This window comes from Notamacropus eugenii, chromosome 1 (genome assembly GCF_028372415.1).
Source record: "Notamacropus eugenii isolate mMacEug1 chromosome 1, mMacEug1.pri_v2, whole genome shotgun sequence".
Lineage (NCBI taxonomy): Eukaryota > Metazoa > Chordata > Mammalia > Diprotodontia > Macropodidae > Notamacropus > Notamacropus eugenii.
Window position 1 is genome coordinate 443469952 of NC_092872.1, and position 20073 is coordinate 443490024.

General features: G+C 40.1%; 2 protein-coding genes across 5 annotated transcripts in view; one reads left to right on the top strand and one right to left on the bottom strand.

Moving 5' to 3' along the window:
* Positions 1 to 248: 248 nt before the first annotated feature.
* NDUFA8 (NADH:ubiquinone oxidoreductase subunit A8) lies at positions 249 to 16547 on the bottom strand. The gene is made up of 4 exons (XM_072631836.1): positions 16304 to 16547; positions 12305 to 12468; positions 6592 to 6757; positions 249 to 515 (listed from the first exon to the last, which is right to left on the bottom strand). Exons 1-4 carry the CDS (start codon positions 16352 to 16354, stop codon positions 378 to 380), a joined length of 519 nt encoding a protein of 172 aa, XP_072487937.1. The 5' UTR covers positions 16355 to 16547; the 3' UTR covers positions 249 to 377.
* A 40-nt stretch (positions 16548 to 16587) lies between these two features.
* Positions 16588 to 20073, top strand: part of MORN5 (MORN repeat containing 5) — a 56350-nt gene continuing 52864 nt past the window's right edge. For 2 of the 4 annotated variants that reach the window (XM_072631835.1, XM_072631834.1), the window contains exons 1-2: positions 16588 to 16679; positions 18208 to 18355. In XM_072631835.1, the coding sequence (XP_072487936.1) occupies positions 16633 to 16679; positions 18208 to 18355 (195 nt within the window). In that variant the 5' untranslated portion in view covers positions 16588 to 16632. Of the gene's footprint in view, positions 16863 to 18207; positions 18356 to 20073 lie in introns of all 4 variants that reach the window. The other 2 variants (XM_072631833.1, XM_072631832.1) reach the window with 1 other exon arrangement.

Consider the following 20073-nt stretch of genomic DNA (forward strand, 5'->3'; position numbering starts at 1 on the left):
ACAGTGAAAGCAATGGGACTCAAACTCAGGTCTTTGAGTCATAGCCCAATGGCCTTCACTATCTGAAAGAGAAATACAAATAGTAATACTTCAGAAGCCTAAAAACAAGAAGGTGAAATCAACTTTAAAAGTCAGAAGGTTAAATAGAATATAATAAAATAAAGTGATTTCCTTGAGATCTTTACTAAATAGCTAGTTCACCCTAAGAATCAGGAAACAATATAAAATAAGTGCCAAGCCACATAAAGTAGATTTTCCTTTTTTATTTTTCTGGAAAGGACCCACTGGCTCTGCAGAAAAGTTGGACAAGTCTTAATTCTGTACTCCTTGCTTGTGGCTGTTGTCAAGTTTGAGCTCCCTAGATATAGCTCTTCCTTCTACCAGTTCCAGAAATAGAATCGGCTGCCATGTTTTGCAGGCTTCAAATCTCCCTGATAAACAGGATTTGGCTCTGGTCTTGGTCTAGAATGGTAGGGATTCTCCGGTAGAGGTCGAGATGTGCTCACTTTTGTAACCTGGAAAGGGGAAGAAGAGAAGCAAACGACAGTTTTAGGAGAAAGGTGTGTAGTAGCAGGTGCTTCCATTTTTAAAAGCCTTTAAAAATTACAATGTAGATTCTTCACAGTAATCTTCTAGAGTAGGCAATGTAAGAGTTAGCACAGAAAAAGGAGCTGAGGTTGACTTGCCCATGGTCACACAGCAGTCAGTGTGAGAACCAGATTTGAACAGGAGTTTCTCTTGACTGAGCTTTGCAAAGAATATCAGAAGTGGCAGATACTTCACATAAAGAGGCCAACCTCTTTATGCCAGAAACAAGAAAACCAAGGCTTAAAGAGATGAAATGATTTGTCCATAAATACACAAGCTGATATTCAAAAGAATCCAGGTATTGACTCTAAACCAGTGTCTTTTCTATCACAACAAGCTGTCTCTGGGGAAAACTACCAATTCTTCTCCATTCTCATTCTCTGGTCCACTCCTAGTTTAAACCCTGTGAACATTCTAGTGTGTTGGCAGGAGACCTACACGTGAAGTCTAAAGAAGTGGGGTGGAGCTCTAACACCCTACTACCTACCCGTGGGTCCCTCAGGCAGGTAACTTCCCTTCTCTAACACTCAGTTTTCCCCTCTGTAAAAGGGGGATAATAGTACTCTAACATTCCTGGGAAGGGTTTGGGGAGTAAAAGACTCTGTAAACTATAATGAAGCCCTGAATTAAGAGCTTTTATCAGGACAGTTTTATGCATAAGAGGTAATATATCTAATTAGCCACAAAATCAAAGATGGATGGAAAACCTTTCCAAAGTGTGCACAATCTTAAGACCATAGCTTTAAAACTGTGCAAGACCTTAGAGGCCAGTAAGTCCAAACCCCTAATTTTTCAGATGAAGTACTGAGGCTCAGAGAGCTTTGGTGACTTGTCCAAGGTCATACCAGTAGCATTCCCACCAAGTGCAAAGATCAGACACTCAAAAACTAAGAAGCAACTGAAAAATATCAACACTGCAAAAAGAAAATATCTTTCAAGTATTCTAAAGCCAAGTAAAAATGACTTTGGGATCATATCTAATAAAAGAATATTAGAATACCTTATTTTATACAATAGATATGCTCCTAGAAAATTTGGTATCAAAGTTTCTTATAAGCATAGAAACTTAAAAGATTTTGATAGAGAAGGAGAAAGCAGGAATAGTACATGTACCTTAGATTTTAGGGAGAGCAGATCTTTAAAAGTTCGCAAGTAAGATCCCATGTTCTACAAGGGAAATGAGGCCGGAAGGAATAGGAAACTTTCAAAAATGAAATTCTAGAGACTCAAAGAGAAGATTTCAATGAGAAAGAAAAAGGGGAGTTGCCTGATATGGATGATGTGAATGCAGAGAGAACTTACTAACTTAAGTTAAAAAAAAAAAAAAAGCTGAAGCTAGCACTGAAAGCTGAAGACCATAAAAGGGAGTTGTATTTTTGTAAATTTTTACATCTATATTGACAGAAAGAAGAGAATTTTTAAAAAGACAGGACTACTGCCCAGGGCAGATAAAATGATGGTAGGGCAGTGGATAAAGTACAGTTAGGCGGGGTAGAGTATGGCCTTTAGATGAGTTCAAATTCTGCCTCGGACACACACTACTTGTGACCATAGGCAAATCACTTAGCCTCTCATTTTTTTAAAGTCCCTTCTGGATTCAAAGATTCTACATTTATCTCCATTTAGCTTACTATGTTTCCATCACTTGCACAATAAGGTTTGTTTTTTTTTTTTATCAAATGCTTTGTTGAAATCCAGATAAAATATTATCTGTTGCATTCCCTGATCTAGTGGCTCTGTCAAAAAAAAAAATGATGTAAGTATGGTCTGATCTGCTCTTTTTTTTTTCTTTCTCTTTTTCTTGGTTTTATTTTTTTTTTATTTTTATTTTTTTATTTAACTTTTAACATTTATTTTCACAAAGTTTTGGGTTACAAATTTTCTCCCCTTTTATCCCCTCCCCCCCCAACCCAAGCATTCTAATTGCCCCTGTGACCAATCTGCTCTCTCTTCTATCCTCCCTCTCTGCCCTTGTCTCCGTCTTCTCTTTTGTCCTGTAGGGCCAGATAGCTTTCTTGACCCCTTAACCTGTATTTCTCATTTCCTAGTGGTAAGAACATTACAGCTGATCCTAACACTTTGAGTTCCTACTTCTTTAGCTCCCTCCCTCTCCACCCCTTCCCTTTGGAGGACAAGCATTTCAATATAGGCCAAATCTGTGTAGTTTTGCAAATGATTTCCATACTAGTTGTGTTGTATAGGACTAACTATATTTCCCTCCATCCTATCCTGTCCCCCATTACTTCTATTCTCCTATGATCCTTTCCCTCCCCATGAGTGTCGACCTCGGATTGCATTCTCCTCCCCATGCCCTCCCCTCTATCCTCCCCCCCACCCTGCTTGTGCCCTTGTCCCCCACTCTCCTGTATTGTGAGATAGATTTTCCTATCAAAATGAGTGTGCATTTTGTTCTTTCCTTTAGTGGAATGTGATGAGAGTAGACCTCATGATTTTCTCTTGCCTCCCCTCTTTATCCCTCCACTAATAAGTCTTTGCTTGCCTCTTTTATGAGAGATAATTTGCCCCATTCAATTTCTCCCTTTCTCCTCCCAATATTTCTCTCTCACTGCTTGATTTCATTTTTTTTTTTTAAGATATGATCCCATCCTCTTCAATTCACTCTGTGCACTCTGTCTCTATGAGTGTGTGCGTGTGCGTGTGCATGTGTGTGTGTGTACTCCCACCCAGTACCCAGATACTGAAATGTTTCAAGAGTTACAAATATTGTCTTTCCATGTAGGAATGTAAACAGTTCAACTTTAGTAAGTCCCTTATGACTTCTCTTTGCTGTTCACCTTTTCATGGTTCTCTTCATTCTTGTGTTTGAAAGTCAAATTTTCTTTTCAGCTCTGGTCTTTTCATCAAGAAAACCTGAAAATCCTCCATTTCACTGAAAGACCATTTTTTCTCCTGAAGTATTATACTCAGTTTTGCTGGGTAGGTGATTCTTGGTTTTAGTCCTAGTTCCTTTGACTTCTGGAATATCCTATTCCATTCCCTTCGATCCCTTAATGTAGAGGGTGCTAGATCTTGTGTTATCCTGATTGTATTTCCACAATAATTGAATTGTTTCTTTCTAGCTGCTTGCAATATTTTCTCTTTCACCTGGGAATTCTGGAATTTGGCCACAATGTTCCTAGGAGTTTCTCTTTTTGGATCTCTTTCATGCGGTGTTCTGTGGATTCCTTGAATATTTATTTTGCCCTCTGGTTCTAGAATCTCAGGGCAGTTTTCCTTGATAATTTCATGGAAGATGATGTCTAGGCTCTTCTTTTGATCATGGCTTTCAGGTAGTCCCAGAATTTTTACACTGTCTCTCCTGAATCTATTTTCCAGGTCAGTTGTTTTTCCAATAAGATATTTCACATTATCTTCCATTTTTCCAATCTTCTCGCTATGTTCTGTGATATCTGTCTTTCTCATAAAGTCCTTAGCGTCCATCTGTGCCATTCTAGTTTTGAAAGAACTATTTTCTTCAGTGAGCTTTTGAATCTCCTTTTCCATTTGGCTAATTCTGCTTTTGAAAGCATTCTTCTCTTCATTGGCTTTTTGAACCTCTTTTGCCAATTGAGTTAGGCTAGTTTTCAAGGTGTTAATTTCTTCAACATTTTTTTGGTTCTCCTTTAGCAGGGAGCTGATCTGCTTTTCATGCTTCTCTTTCATCCCTCTCATTTCTCTTCCCAGTTTTTCCTCCACCTCTCTAACTTGATTTTCAAAATTCTTTTTGAGCTCTTCCATGGCCTGAGCCCATTGGGTGGGCTGGGACACAGAATCCTTGATTTCTGTGTCTTTGTCTGATGGTAAGCATTGTTCTTCCTCATCAGAAAGGAAGGGAGGAAATGTCTGTTCTCCAAGAAAGTAGCCATCAATAGTTTTATTTCTTTTCCCTTTTCTGGGCATTCTCCCCAGCCAGTGACTTGACCCCTGAATATTCTCCTCACACCCACCTCGCCTCCTGGTCCTCCCAGCCAGCGTTTGGGGACTGAGATTCAAATGCTGCTACCCGCCTTAGGGCTTTTGGCGGGGGCAGGGCTGCTATTCAGTGTGAGAATTAAGTTCAGATGGTCAGGTCAGGGCAGGGCCGCCTCTCAGGCTCAGTTCCCTCAGGGGGTTTATGTACAGACCTTCCACAATGGATCCAGGCTCCCGCCCGCTTGGGGAGCCCCTGTCTGCAACCACCTCTCAGCTTCTATCTCCCGGGGGGGGCCCGAGCCATGGGGGCACCCCACTTCCCTCTCGACCCGCCAAAGAGACTCTCTCACCGACCCCCGTCACCTGTGGGTGGAGGGGCTTGTGCCGCCACTGGAGATCCTGTCCCTGAAGCCTGCTCGGAACTGTACCTCTTGGAGCCGCGGCCGCCGCAGGTCTGGGCTGGGCTCCGTGTCTGTAGCGCGACGGACCTTTTGTGAGAGGTTTAGAGGTCCCTCTGTGGGTGGAGAGACCCGCGTGGCCACTGGAAATCCCGTCCCTGTAGCCCGCTCGGATCTTTTCCTCACGGTGTCGCGGCCGCTGCAGGGCTGCACTCAGCTCCCAGTCCTGGCGCCCAGTCCGCAGCGCGAAGGACCCCCCGTGAGAGGTTTGCAGGTCTCTCCGGAACAGAAATCTCCCTCGCTCCAATATTCCGTGGCCTCTGGGTGCAGAATTCACCGTGAGTTGATCCCCTCTAGCCGTTCTGTGGGTTCGGAGCTATGTGTATGTGCGTCTTTCTACTCCGCCATCTTGGCTCCGCCCTGATCTGCTCTTAAGGACCTCTTGCAATCACTTCCGTCTTTGTAATCACTTCCTTCTCTAGATGTTTACTAACCATTCCTTTAATAATGCTTTTTAGAATCTTTTCAGTACAGCTAAACTCACTTATCCAGAGTTAACAGACACATTCTCTTTTCTGAGAATTGGGACAATATCTGCACTTCTTCAATCCTGTGGGCTTTTCCCTGATTTCTACAATCTTTTAAAGACTGCTGATAGTCCAACAATCATCTGTGATTCTTTCAGAATGTGTGATGTGTTGCATGTAGGCCAGGTAACCTGAGTTCCTCAAGGGCAATGGAGTCTCTCTTACTATATATTTATCTTGGGATGCAAGTCCTTATTAGTCATATTTGTTCAGTCTTCTAGTCCTAAAATCATTCATTCAAGAAACATTTATTAAGCACCTACAATTATCTAAATACTGTGCTAGATGCTGTTTGATTCTTCTCCTTGTGAGAGAAAACAGAATCAAATGAGAACCGAGCGGTTCTGTCATCTATTATAATCACAAAAATAGCTAAATTTTACATAGGACTTAAAGTTCAAAGAGCTCCTTATAGATGCTATCTCATTTGATCCTTGAAGTAACCCTATGACATAATTATCCCATTTTACAAAAACGGAAACTGAGATGCAAATTTAAGCTTGATATAAGGAATAACTTTCCAATAATCAGAGGAATGTGCTGAACCAGGAAATAGTAAATTCTGAGGTTTGCACAATGGTTGGATAAGCTGTTTTGGGGTATGTTTTAGAGGGAATTCTTTTTCCAGTACTGATAAAGCTAGATGGCCACTTAGGTCCTGATATTCATAACAGGAAAAGACACTTAGGAGTAGGGAATATTAGAGCTGGAAGTGATTCTAGAAACACAATGATAGAGCCAGAAGGGATCTTAGTAATGGGACAGTAATGAGGCACAGAATGTTAGCATTTATTAATGTAACTCCCCAATTTAAAGGATGGGAAACTGAGTCCAGAGAAAGTGATTTGCTAGTAGTAAAATCTCTAAGCCTTCTGATCCACCCCCCAAACTGATCTGAAAACAAGTACTATGAAACAAAATGCCTTCTTAAACATAAGTAATCATCCAATTTCATTTTTCTGTTTTGCAAACTTAGTTTCAGGAAGCCCACCATATTTACAGTGACAATTAAAGGCTAACCTCAATGAGCATTATTAATCTAAGATGCTTCTCCTACCTTTACCAAACTATTGGTTCAAGAACAAGGTAATCTATAAGTCTTTTACCTTTGAGAGTTCTCCCAAGTCAGGGCGCACCCAACCCAGTTTGTCCAGGACACAGCTGTCAAATTTTGCCTGTTCTTTGCGACATCGGCGAAGCTCTTGAAGATCAGAATAATCAAGACAGGTCCAGTACTCAGTAAAGGGCTCAGCACAGTGTGTCTTTATACTCCTGAAAGGCAAGAACTACGAAGTTATTTTATTGGGAAGCAAAATGAGGAGAAAAAGTGATGAGTGTGAGAAAAAGCATAGATGCAACATAGTGAAACCGAAAGACTACTGGATTTGAAACTGGGAAACTTGGATTCAAAGTTAGGCTTTATCATCTTTATGTCTCTGTTAACCATGTAACTGTAATCTGTGAGCACATCACTTCATTTCTATGGACCTCAATTTTTTCATCTATGAACTAAATGGGGGAAACAAGCTATGTGATATCTAAGGTCCCTTCCAATTCTAAATTCTATGACTTATGATGGCAAAGTACATTCTAGGATAAAACTCAAAAGATGATTTCTCTCTTCAATCTATCACCCACACAGCCAACAAATTTGATGTTCCAAAAGCAGACGTCTGACTATATCACTCTCCTGCTCAAGAAGCTCCAATGGCTTCAAATTATGTCTTAACAAAAAGAGAAACTTCTTTCTTCAGCACTTAAGTTCTTCACAATCTGGCTTCAGCCTGGCTTCCAGGCTTACTGAATGTTAAATCTCCTCCACACATTCTCTGCTCTACCTAAATGACCTTCACAATATTCTGTCTCCATCTGGAGGTGGGGCCTGTTCCCAGACCTGGAATGCACGACTTTTGCACCTCTCCCTCACAGGACTCCCTAGCTTCTTTCATGACTCAACTAAAATCTCGCCTCCATCAAGAGGTCTCAGTTTCTACTTGCCCTCCCCACTCATCCCCAGAACTGACTCTATATACTCATCTGTGAACATCATCCTCCCCGACAGCATGTGAGCTCCATGAAAGCAGAAACAGTTATCATTTTTGGGTTTTTTTATCTCTAGCATAGTGCTTAGAAAACAGCAAACACTGAATTAATGTTTATTACATAATCAATGGGATAAAAGTGGTAGGTAATAACAACAATAACAGTAATGTGATGATGCTCCTTAAGTGTGCGTATAAAATATTATTTCCAGAGCACTTTACTTACATTATCTCCATTAGTGTTCACAATGAATTTAAAAAGTAGCACAAGTATCATTGCCTTTTTCAAAACGAGGAAACAAAGAATCAAAAATGTGAAGAGATGAAAATGGAGATCTTCTGATTCCAAATTTAGCACTCTATTATGCCAATGTTTTTATAAAAATCTTGATTATACAGTAAGGTTTATTATTGGAAAGATACCTGAGAACCAGAAAATTGGCCTAAAAGGCCACAGAGAAGTCCAAACAGATATCATAGAGTTAAGTAAAACTTTAACTGTCTCTCCCTGATAAGGACCTGATTTACACTTGATACATATAATCCAAATAGTTAATTTTACTACTAAAACCAGAGCAGGTTATAGAAGCAAATTAAGAAGTGGTAAGGAGTAAGCAAGAGTGGTAAATTCGAGGAACTGTAGTAGCAACAGGCAAGTGGAGAGTAGGAAGAAATGACAATGGGAGAAAAGGCAGGAATCTATCAAGAGCAGATACAAGAAGTCAAAAGCACAAAGTACATTCCAAGATCACTAAGCACAATGTTTTACAGAACACTACGTCAACTAATATACATAATGACAGCTCTGGATTGTCAAAAGGTTATGTTATGTCAAGTATTCTCTGCTCATGAGAAAATATGTATTTTATTTTAGAAAGACTTCCATTCCAAAGAGGGAAAACTGTTTTGGTGCTTAAAGTTTAAGACCCCTGAAAAAGTCTCTAATGTACATTCCTCCTCCCCCCTTACCAAATAACACTGTTCCTAACAATGCTAGACATACAAGGTGTTAACTGCAGTAAATAATACAACACTGATTGTTAGCTGGTCCTAGAAAAATCCAAATCTCAGATTTGTATGCAATTCAATTGCATGTCCCACTGACTAGCAAACTCAACATGTCCAAAATCTGCTTCTTATGAGTTCACTAACTCTTCAGCACCATCATTCACCTACTCTCATTCAGTCAACAAGCATTTGTTAAGTACCTACTATATGCAAGGCTACTGGCTACTATGAACCAGGCTACTATGCTAAGTGCTAGGGATACAAAGAAAGGCAAAAGACTGCTCTCAAGAAGCTCACAGTCTAATGGGGGAAACAACATCGAAACAACTAAGTACAAACAAAATACAGGTACCGAGATATAGATAAATCTCTACATATTACATATGCATACACAAGTTTTATATGGGATAAACTGAAGATACTCAATAGAGGAAAGGCACTAGCATTAAAGGGGATTGGAGACTTCCTGCAGAAGTTGTGATTTTAGCTGGGATTTGCAGGAAGCCAGGGAAGCCTGAAGACACAAATGGGAAGGAAGTGAATTCCAGGTATAACAGCCAGTCAGCGTCAGAACATGGATTATCTTGTTCCAGGAGAGCAAGGAGGTTAGTGATGCTTAGAGAGGACCAGATTATAAAGGACTTTGAAAACCAAAAAGAAGATTTCTTATTTGATCCTAGAGGTAATAAGGAGCCACTAGAGTTACTGAATAGGAGAGTGACATAGTAAGATTTATTCTTTAGGAAGATCAGTGTGACAGCTGAGTGGAGGATGGACTGAAACAGGGAGAGATTCGAGATTCTCTCTTATTTATAATCTGGGGTTATCTTCAACTCTTTCTTTCACTTCTTTTTCATCATGTCTAATCAGTTAAGTTATCAACATATCTCATAATGATTTCCTCTCAATTCTCACTGCCATCACCTTAGTAAAAGATTTCATTATACTCATATGGACTACCACAATAACTGACAATAATTAATTTGCATACAGATTCTTTGTAAAGTGCTTTACATACAGTATTTCATTTGAACCTATAAGGTAAGTACTACAGGTAATATCATCCCTGTTTTATATAGATGAGGAAAATGAGGCTTAGAATTGTTAAGTGACTTGCCTTTGGTCACAAAGCTACCAAGTGTTAGAGGCAGAATATGGCCATTTTTACCTCTAAGGCCAGCACTCTATGCATGCTACCATGTTGCCTTTCCTAACAACTAGAGTCTCCTAACAGGTCTTCCTGGCTTCACTCTCCCTCTCTCCAATCCATCTTTTTACTGCTGCAAAAATAATCATTCTTAAGCAGAGATGTAGTCAAGTCTCTATTCTGCTCAGAAAATCTTCAGTGTGACTTCTTATTGCCTGGTGAGTGAAATCAGAAATTTAACTGACAGACAAAACTGACTGTGGAGGGCTTGGTATGTAATCACAATCAGAGATGGGATGGACCAGACCTGAACAAAAAGCTTCTCTACCATATAACTAGGCACCGTTCCTCCTTTTTAGCCTTCTTTCTTATACTATTCCCTTACATGCACCCAAACTGAACCATTCTCTATGCTCTGAACCTACCCTGGGCTTTCTACTCCAACACTGCGTATGGTGCTCTGCACTCTCTAGTTAACAAAATTTTTAACTGAACTGTTAAACATGATATGAGGTAAAACTGCAGGGAGAAGAGGGGGATTTATTTCTTAAGAACAACATTCAGCTGAAATAGCAAGCATACCAGAGGTCTTTGGGTCCTAGGGCTCCCTTAGATTGTGGCCAACTATGAGGTTTCTATGTTAGGTAATCAGTTAAATGAAGCTGTGTAATGTAGAATTTGATCCTATTCTATTGTTTAAATTTATTTTTAACTTATTTCAACAAAATTTTCCCTTTCTTCCTCCTCACAATGAAAAGGAAAGAAAAAAATTCCATACAACAAATATGCAGTCAAAACCAAATTCAGTTACAATGTATTAATGACCTTTTTTACAAAACAAGTTTAATAGAAAGTATGCCTATATACAACAGCAAGATGATGATGGCAGAAGTCAATTCGGGGTATTCCACTCTCCCTTCCCCCCAAAAGGAACTCTAGTGTGGTTTTTAATCCAGAAATTCATAATATAGTAGAAGCCTAATAATCAGGATATCAGGCTTCAAGTCCTGGCTCTGCCACTAATTTATTGTAAGGGAGTGGGTTAAATCGATATTGGACTTGAGTTTCTTCACTTGTAAAATGAGAAGATTTCACTAAATAGTCTCTAAGCTTCCTTCTTACACTCATATTCTACAGTTCCATGATTTATGACAGCTTTAGTCAGTTATTCATGACTTCAAGTTCATCTCTGTCACCCTAGAATCTATACAACCTAACTCTGCCCCGACATTCTCAGGATCAATGGTTTTCTCCCAAGGAAGCTTTCAGGCACCATGGGACAAAATGAGAAAGAAACTTTTATTTTGGGAACATGGTATACCTAAACCATAAGAAATTATGTTGAGAATCTCCTTTTAAAAAATGAAAGGTTTCAATTTCTGAGTCTTATTTCGAACTTTTCCTAAATTAATCAAGTCTTACTACCCATGTTTCACAAACGAATGTACTAGAACAGAAAAAGCCATTGAATTAGTGTCAGGAGACCTAGATTTGAACCATGAAGAAATCATTTCTCAAAGCCAGTTTCCTCATCAATAAGAAACAATACTTGCACTACATACTTCCTGGAGTTGTATTAACGAAAGAACTTGGAAACAGTTAAATCCAATAGAATAATAAGCTAAATAATGATAAATAATAGAATAATAATAGTTTATTTAATAATGTTAGTATAATATCATATTATCAATTAAACAATAATTCTTATTATAAGGGGCACAGACAGTACAATGGGAAAACACATATATTGCTATCTCACCTCTGAAATCCTTCTCCCATTTTAAAATTTGTCTTTGCAGCTGTCTTTTCTGAGTGTTACTGCCAATATGTAGCAAGACAATTTTAAAGTCTTATTTCACATTATTAACCCCTATAAACAATAACTTACAGCTGAACTTTATCAGCTATTCCTTAAACTTGACTTTCTATCTCTCAACTCTATGAATTTGTGCAAATTGTTCCTATGCCCAGTGCATTACCTTCTTCATTTCTGAATATCAGAAGAATCTTGCACTTAGAGTGAAAGGGCCTAGGTTCAAATCCCAGCTCTGCTGTGTATTTTTGGGCAAGTTATTTAACTCTCAGCCTCAGTTATCTTATAAACAAAATAAGGGGATTGGGCTAGGTAAGTGGTATCAAACCCATATAGAAATGGAGGCTACTAAACCATATATAAATATTCCTGCAGGAATACTGACTTAGAAAACCACATATTAATATTATCTGTGTCCTAATGTATTTTTATTTATTTTGTTAAATATTTTCCAATTATGTTTTAATTAGGTTCAGGTTGCAAGGAGAGTGTTACAGCTGGTGTTTGACCTCCCAGGCCTAGATGACCTATAAAGTAGTTTATATCTCTAAGTCCATGATCCTCTGATCTTCCTTCAGAGTTTCCGCTATGATACCTTTCCTGATTCCCCCATTATTAACTGGTCCTCTCTCAAATTATTTTGTATATCCCTGGAGTACAAAGTAAGCCTTTTGAATGCAAGGACTATTTTGTCTTTGTATCCCCAGGACATAGCATACTGCTTTTCACATAGTATGCATTTTGGTGAATTAATTTTGGTTAACTAGCTGGTCTTTTGTGTCAGGGCATTTACACAGAGAAATCTTTACCTGAAGAAATCCAGAGCACACTGATTGACAAGTCTCCCTTCACTTAAACATCGCCTTGGGTCCTTCTCTTCCCAGCGGCAAAGCATAAATTCTTTATTTACTTTATCACACTGCGCACCATAATGATGGGCTGCAGCTTTTAGCACAGCAGAACTGACATTCACCTGCAGGAAAAGTTTTAGAAGAATTACATATTTGTGAACAGAAACAAGTTCCTTAATCATGCTTATGCTACTAGATTATAAGCTCCTTGAGGAAATGGATGTTTTACCATATACCTTAAAGACTGTATTGATCAGAATATAAGTTGCCTCAAATATAGCCAACAGCCCTAAAACATCTCTTTGAAAGGAAAAATAGAGACTTAAAATGAAATAATTACAGAAAATTACAATAAAAACTATATATATTATATATATATATATACATATATATATATGTATGTATGTATGTATATATGCTGTAAAAAATAGATGGTAAAGGAGGAGATGTAGATTGCCCAAATGGTCAAAGGACGCAAGGGTCCCAAAGGAAAAGATTCTAGTAGCTGAAGCTGAAACAAGATGACAATTAGCATCATCAACAAATTCAAATTCATATTAAGAAAGAGAAAAAATAAGTTGGTAGAAACACAACTGAAGATTCCAGCCTTTTATCCTGTAAAGGCTGGGTGAGGAGGTTAAAAGCTAACTGTAGCAGGATCATTTGTCACATGCAAATTTTGTATGAGCCATATTTGCCAGGGAAGAAAAGACTGATATTTATATTTGAAGCAACAGAAGCAATCAATCAATCAATCAATCAATCAACATTTATTAAGTGCCTTCTATGTGCCAGGCACTGTGTTATACATGGGGATACAAAATGAGGCAAAAGCTCTGTTCTCACAGAGTTTACAATCCAATGCAGAAGATACCATGCAAACAAACACATACAAGGCAAACTATATACAGAATAAATAGGAAAATAGTAAAATGCCAAGAGAAGGAATGTCATTCAAAAACAGCAAGGAAGTGATTGTCACGGGATTGAATCATAATGTGTCAAGGAGTAAGGTGTAAGATGACTGGAAAGGTAGGAAGCAGTTTTATTATAAAGGGCTTTACATACCAAATAGCACATTTTGTATTTAATTCTGGAGGAAATAGGAAGCTGATGAAATTAACTGAGTAGGAGACAATATGATCAAACTTTTGCTTAAGGAAAAGCACTTTCATGGCTGAATGGAGAATGGATTGGAATGGGGAGAGACTTGAGACAGACACACCAACAGGCTAATACAATAATCAAGGTTTGAGGCAATAAGGGCCTGCACTAGAGTGGTAGCATATCAGAGGAGAGAAGGGGGTATATATGAAAGATGTTGCAAAGGTGAAACTGACAGGCCTTGGCAATAAATTGGATATTGGCAGGGAGGGAACAATGAGAGACAGTGATGACTCTTAGGTGCAAGCCTAAGGAGACTGGGAGGTTGGTGTTGCTCACTACAGTAACAGGGAAGGCAGGATCAGGGGAAGACCTGGGGGAGATAATAAGGTCCATTCTGGACATGGTGAATTTAATATGTTTACGGGACATCAAGTCTGAGGTGTATAAAAGGCAGTTGTAGATTTGAGGCTGGGCAGGATAGGTAGATTTGAGAATCATCAGCATAGAGACAGTAATTAAATCCATGGGAAGTAGAAATCAAGTAAAGCAGTACAGAGGGAGAAGAGAAGAGGGTCTAGGTTGGACCTTATCCCCACCCCCAATCCCCACAACATTTATCTCAGGACCTAGAACATAGGACAAACACTTATTGAATTGAAAGTCATTAATAGCTCTTTATCTACTATCCTCACATTTAGTCAATATCTTTTTCCAAAATAGATTTTTGTTGGGTGAAAAGTCTCTAAGTATTTATATGTATTCTTTAATATTCATATGTACCAATTCCTTTATCATGACAACAATATCACTTCACATGTATATGACTAATATTTAAGATAGCACCTCTCTCACAACCACCCTCTGACATGAATTGATAGTGCAGCTCTCCTCATCTTGTTGACAGAAGTATAGATGGGGAAAACTGAGAGTCAGAGCCCTTTAAGTGCCTTTAAGCCTACTACATTGCTAGTAACTGTTAGGACTCAAACAAACCCAAGTCTGACTGCCAAGTTCTATTGAGTTAAAAAGCAGGTCCATTCATTAATTTACTCATTTTCACCTAAAGGCATACTTGTATGCAGAACACTGGGTTAGGTGCCAGGAGAAATACAAAGTTAAATAAGACAGACTGTTGTCCAGTGAGGACAACAGCTTTTACAGTACAACAGACCTGGGCTCAAATTCAAGCTTCACCTAAAATAACCTGTTTGTCCTTAATCTCTCTGTGCAACTCTCTAAAGTTATAAGCATTAATAGAGGGAGTTTCCTCACCTAAGAGTTCTCTCTATTAATGAAATCACAGTTGTAGTTTCCAACCAAATCCCTAAAAACCAAAACATATTTTTTCCCCAAAACCCCTTACATTCATGCCATAAAATCTCACTTTCCACACCCCTAAAAAAGCTGTTTAGTGACAAATCAAGAGGCATATATTCTAGTGATGGCTCATACTTTCATCAGGACATTGATATCTTTTGTTTTTCCATCATCTTTACTTTTAAATATCCCTCCTCCTCCCCACCACTCCAGCCACTTACTTAATAAGCCATCCCTTCTAACAAAAAATTTATATAAAGAAATAAAGTTTAGCAAAATTAACCAACACATTAGGTACGCAATTTTCAAATCTTGCCTAGAGCCCACAGATACTCTATCTTAGCTCTGACAAAGTGAAAGTTATTGAATCGGCCAAGGGGACACTGACGAAAGTTCTCCTAACTCCCATTCTGAGGTTCTTTCCGCTCCAACATAGTGCAGACAAGGTCAGACTGACTTCCATGGCTGCTAGAAATAGAATCATAATGCCCAGGTTCCAGGGCCCAACTTTTGCTACTGGCTACTTACTGATTACAAGCTACAGGCCACCAGTGACAACTATTGAGCCTGAAGTCTCTCTCAACTGCCCAAAGCTAAAAGGGCCTTACAGATGCTAAGGATAGGCGCCTCATCAAGTTCTGGACACAGACACATCCATTTGACTGTGACCAGCAGGACAGAGAGAAAGCAAAATGATTGGTGACAGTGCCTCCCTCACACTGCCAGTGAGTATCCCTCAGGGTTCACATATATGGGTTTGTGTTTACCTCCAGAAAAGACTAAAGAGGTCTAAAGGAGTAGGAAAAGGATGGCAAGGACCACAGGCTTTCCACTTAGAGAGAGTAGGTGGAAAGGTAAGAATCCAAGGGAGTTGGGGAACACTCTAGGTGGAAAATGGGAGGGGGGGAAGGTTTTAAGTCTAGTAGAGAATTGAAGGAAAGATGAACAGGAAAGAAGGGATCAACAATAGTGTTTGGGGATGAATTGAGGCTGGACAGGCTGCCTGCCCTCCAGGGAAAAACCCTGCTGCCCTCATGGAATAGACGGGTGCTGCCAGTTAAGGGTCTCCCCAATCTGGCCCAGGAAGAGGTGATCATCGGAAAGTAAAAGTGGGGGGTAGAGGGAAGTCGGGCCCCAGTAGGGGAGGCAGGGAGTGTGATGGACAATTCCTTGGTGAAGTACAGTCAGCAGTTTACAGAGAAGAGAATGAGGAAGACCAAGAAGAGAATGGGGGGATAACTGTACAGAGAATGTGGGGGTGACTAGGAAAAGAATGGGGGTGACAGGAAGAACGGGGGTGTCAGGGAAGAGAATGAGGGTGACTAAAGAGAACGCAGAGGTAAGAAGGAAGAAAATGGGGATTACAAGGAGAAGAATGGGGTGACTTGAAAGAGCAGGAGGGGGCGCTGGGGCGGGGGGCCCAGGGATCAGGGTCCGGCCTAAGGGAGGCCCCTGGACGCGGAGGCCCGGAAGGTGCAGGGCCCGGGGTCGGACAGCGGTTCCGTCAACTGCTCACCGAGAGCGGGGCCTCACCTCCTGCACGTTGAGCTCGTCCAAGGCGGGCAGCTCCACCACACCTGGCATGGCGACGGCGGCAGCGCACGGGGCCCAACTCGGCCCGCTCTAGCCCGGATCTCCTTGAACTCCCCTTTCCCCAACACTGCTCCCGAGTCGCACCGCAGTGACGCATGCGCAGACGCAGGAGCCGGAACGGGCCGTCGCTCAGCAGTACAACCCGGGGTTGTGCGCAAGCGCAGTGGAGCGCTGGCTCCTCAGGGGCGACGGGGCATGCGCACGACCAGTTGCTATAGTGAGGTCCCGGTACACTGCGGTGGCAGCTTGCTGGGCAGGGAGCGGACGCTATGCAGTACACCGGCAGCCAGTACTTTGGTGAATATGTTCGTGGAAGGTAAGGAAAGAACGTGGTAAACACATGGCAGTAGCCCTGCGAGAAGATGGAACCGGAATTAGAAGAATCAAAGGACCATCCCTCCCAGCCCCCGCCTTGCAGTGCCAGCCTGCCTGGTAGCACCAAGAAGCCTCGCTGCGCTGTCCTGATGCCAACTCGGCGAACGGGCCCCGTTAAGCCTAAGTGCGCATCCACCAGCCTGCCCTGTCGCGTGTATCGTGGCTTGATTGGCACTCCCTTCCCCTGCCCACCCTCTGTCTGTGCCAACTCCTCCTCCAGGCCTGTCAGGTGTCATTATCCCGCGTCCCAGCGCAAGTGCCCTCTCCCCACAACTTCTGACAGTCAGGCCCTCTCAGCTTCCTCTCAGTCTCCCATCGTAGACTATCACGGCTGAAAGGACCCCCTGCTCACTCCGAAGTTGGGAGGATGGAGACACCATGTTCTGACACTGGTCTCCACCCACACTGGTACAGCATGACTGAAAGCTGCCTTCCCATCCTTCCAACTGTTGAGGTTTTAGCAAAAAAAAAATCACCTGGTATGAAGAGGCACCCTGGTCAATTGGAACGAACCCCAGTTTTCCAAGCTCTGCTTCTGTCTAGCTGTGTGACTTTCAGCAAATCAATTTTTTCTCCCTGGATCTCAGTGCTCATCTGTTAAATGAAAAAAGTTACAAGATATCTCCAAGGCTGCTCTAATGTTCTATGTTCTAAGTCTTATCCCAGGTCTAACAGGCTGGTTCTATTTTCCAACATTTTATATTCTTTCTGTGTTCTGTGTTTTAATATTCCATGTTTAAAGGTCCAATATAGGGCCGATAGTCTATGTTCTATGACCTATTTCAGGACTAACAATATACATTGTAACATTTTACATCCTAATACTCCTTTCATCTATTAACTTTCCACATTCTATCAGTCTAATGTTTTATGATCTCAAACTTATATCTCTAACATTCTTGGTTCTAAGACTTTTTCCAGTGGTAACATTTCTAGGACTCTGTGAAATTCTTTTTAAAATTTTCATTGATAAATTTTGTTTTGCCACATTATACAATTTAAACCCCCCCCCCCCGAATACTCACAATTGAATTTTACAATGTTAAAATCTCCCCAAAACGGGTAAAACAGCATAAGAGTAGAGAATAATACATGAAACCTTAGCTTTTAGTAGTTTTCTGTTTATTAAAAGGATGAGTGTATGCCTTACAAGTTAATTTCAACATTGTCCATTGTTATTCATCTGAGTTTTGATGTTGTTTGAAATTATATGCATTTATATAGCTGTAATATGTGTAATGTCATTTTGATTCTGCTTTGTTGACTATCACTTCATGTAAGACTCCCCATGTTTCATTAAATTCTTCACATCTGTCATTTCTTGTAGCATGGTAAAATTCTGTGATATACCACATTGATATACCACAATATGTGTAGCCATTCCCCAGTTTCCAATTCCCCACACGTTGTGTTTCCATTTTTTTTCTTATTGTAAATAACGTCCCATGAAATTCTACGTGTCTTAACAGGATGGAGGGCAAGGCCTTGTACGTTCTCCCAACAGAAACGAAATATCAAGGGGAAATGAAAGATGGAATGTTTCACGGCAAAGGAACCTTGTACTTTCCTAACGGAAGTCAATATGATGCCACATGGGATAAAGGAAGAATCGTAAAGGTACTTGGCTTCTTCCAGGAGACACAACAGTAATCTTGAGAACAGGAGCCCTTGAACAGAAAGCCTTATCTTTTTCTGCTGCACACTTTGATGCATTTAATCATTAACTCAATTCAACAAAAATTTTTTCAACACCCATTAATTCATCCAACAAGCATATATATTAATTATTTTCAAAGGGTACATATAACTTCTGTGTATCAAGAGATACACAGATAATAAAAAATAATAGCTCATATTTACAGTCCTTTAAGGTTTACAAAGTGCTTTCCTAATAATCACCTTGTGAGACAGGAAATGCAAAGATTTTTGTCCTTATTTTTATAATAATAATTAGCATTTATATGGCACCTAGTATGTGACAAGCACTTTACAAATATTATCTCCTATCCTCTCAACATCTCTATGGATAGTTACTATCATTACCCCATTTTACAATTGAGGAAACTGAAGCAGACAGAGGTTAAGTGACTTGTTCAAGATTACACATCTAAAATTTGCCCTCAGGTCTTCCTGACTCTAGACCTGTTCTTTTATCTACTGAATCATCTAGCTGCTTCATTTTGTAAATGAAGAAAATTAGGCTTATGGAGAGTGTCAGAAGACCTGGTTTTGAATCCTGGTTCTGTTCTTAGGATTTATACAAGGAAGAGAGCTGAAAGATCACCCATTCCCTTACCCCTCCTCTTTGGTTCCTGTTTCTTGAAAACCTCCCTTTTTTAATCTTACCAGTCAGATCTTAATTCTCCCTTCTCTGAATGTCCACAGCACTCCACTGCTCTCCGTGGCACTTAACACATTCTGTCTTATATTATAGTGATTTGTTTATAAATTGTATCTCCTTCACTGGATTGTAAGTTCCTAAGGGCAGGGTCCTATCCTGCTCATTTTGTTTCCCCTTCCTCAGCTTCAAATGCTAAATATCAGAGCTTTCATCTGATAGGTAGAGATGAGGAAATTGATGCTCAGAGAGGTTATATGACCTCCCCAAAGTCACACAAGTAGTAAATAGCTGAACTGAGATTTGAAGTCACCTAATATTAAACCCAGTGCTCTTTCCACTATAGTGTGCAGCCTACCTGATCTCAGACAAATTATTTGAACTCTCTAGGTCTCAATTTCTTTATCAAAACAATGAAGGTATTGAACTAGATGACATCCAAGGTCCCTTCTATCTCTAAATCCTATAATCCTATAATTTTGCACAAGGTCACATAGCTAGCAAGTGTTAGAACTAGGATTCAAACTGAGGTCCCTTACTGCAAATTCAATGCTCTTTCCAAGACACAAGTGAACCTACTGAAATGACAAATGTAACAGGCACCACAAAAGAGTTTTGATTGAGAGGATATACTCCTATGCTTGGAGTCCTCTAAATCTTCCCTTTTAGTCTTTATTATGTGTACTTGAGAATTCTCTCTCCATTCAGTAAACTCTAGAATATATCTTTGATTACATTTAAGGACTCTTGGACTCTTTGTATAAATAATTTAAATGAAGCTAAAAGTTAGATAATAATTATCATTCAACAACCAACAAATGGTGAGCACCAACCATATGCAAAGCTTTGTGCTTGACACTGGTGAGTTGGAGGGACAAGGGGGTGAGGAGCAGAGACACAAAGATGAATTAGCTCTGATCTCTCCCTTTAAGGAGTATAAAGGCCAGTGCGGGTAATAAGACATGGATACAAATAACTAATGCAAGGCAAAATGTGA

Excerpts from the sequence above, each read along its gene's own strand:
- NDUFA8 (XM_072631836.1), bottom strand. The coding sequence starts at position 16,354 with ATGCCAGGTGTGGTGGAGCTGCCCGCCTTGGACGAGCTCAACGTGCAG. Across the intron at positions 12,469-16,303 it reads ACGAGCTCAACGTGCAGGAG|GTGAATGTCAGTTCTGCTGT; the intron begins GTGAGGCCCCGC and ends CTTTTCCTGCAG. Across the intron at positions 6,758-12,304 it reads TGTGCTCTGGATTTCTTCAG|GAGTATAAAGACACACTGTG; the intron begins GTAAAGATTTCT and ends CTTGCCTTTCAG.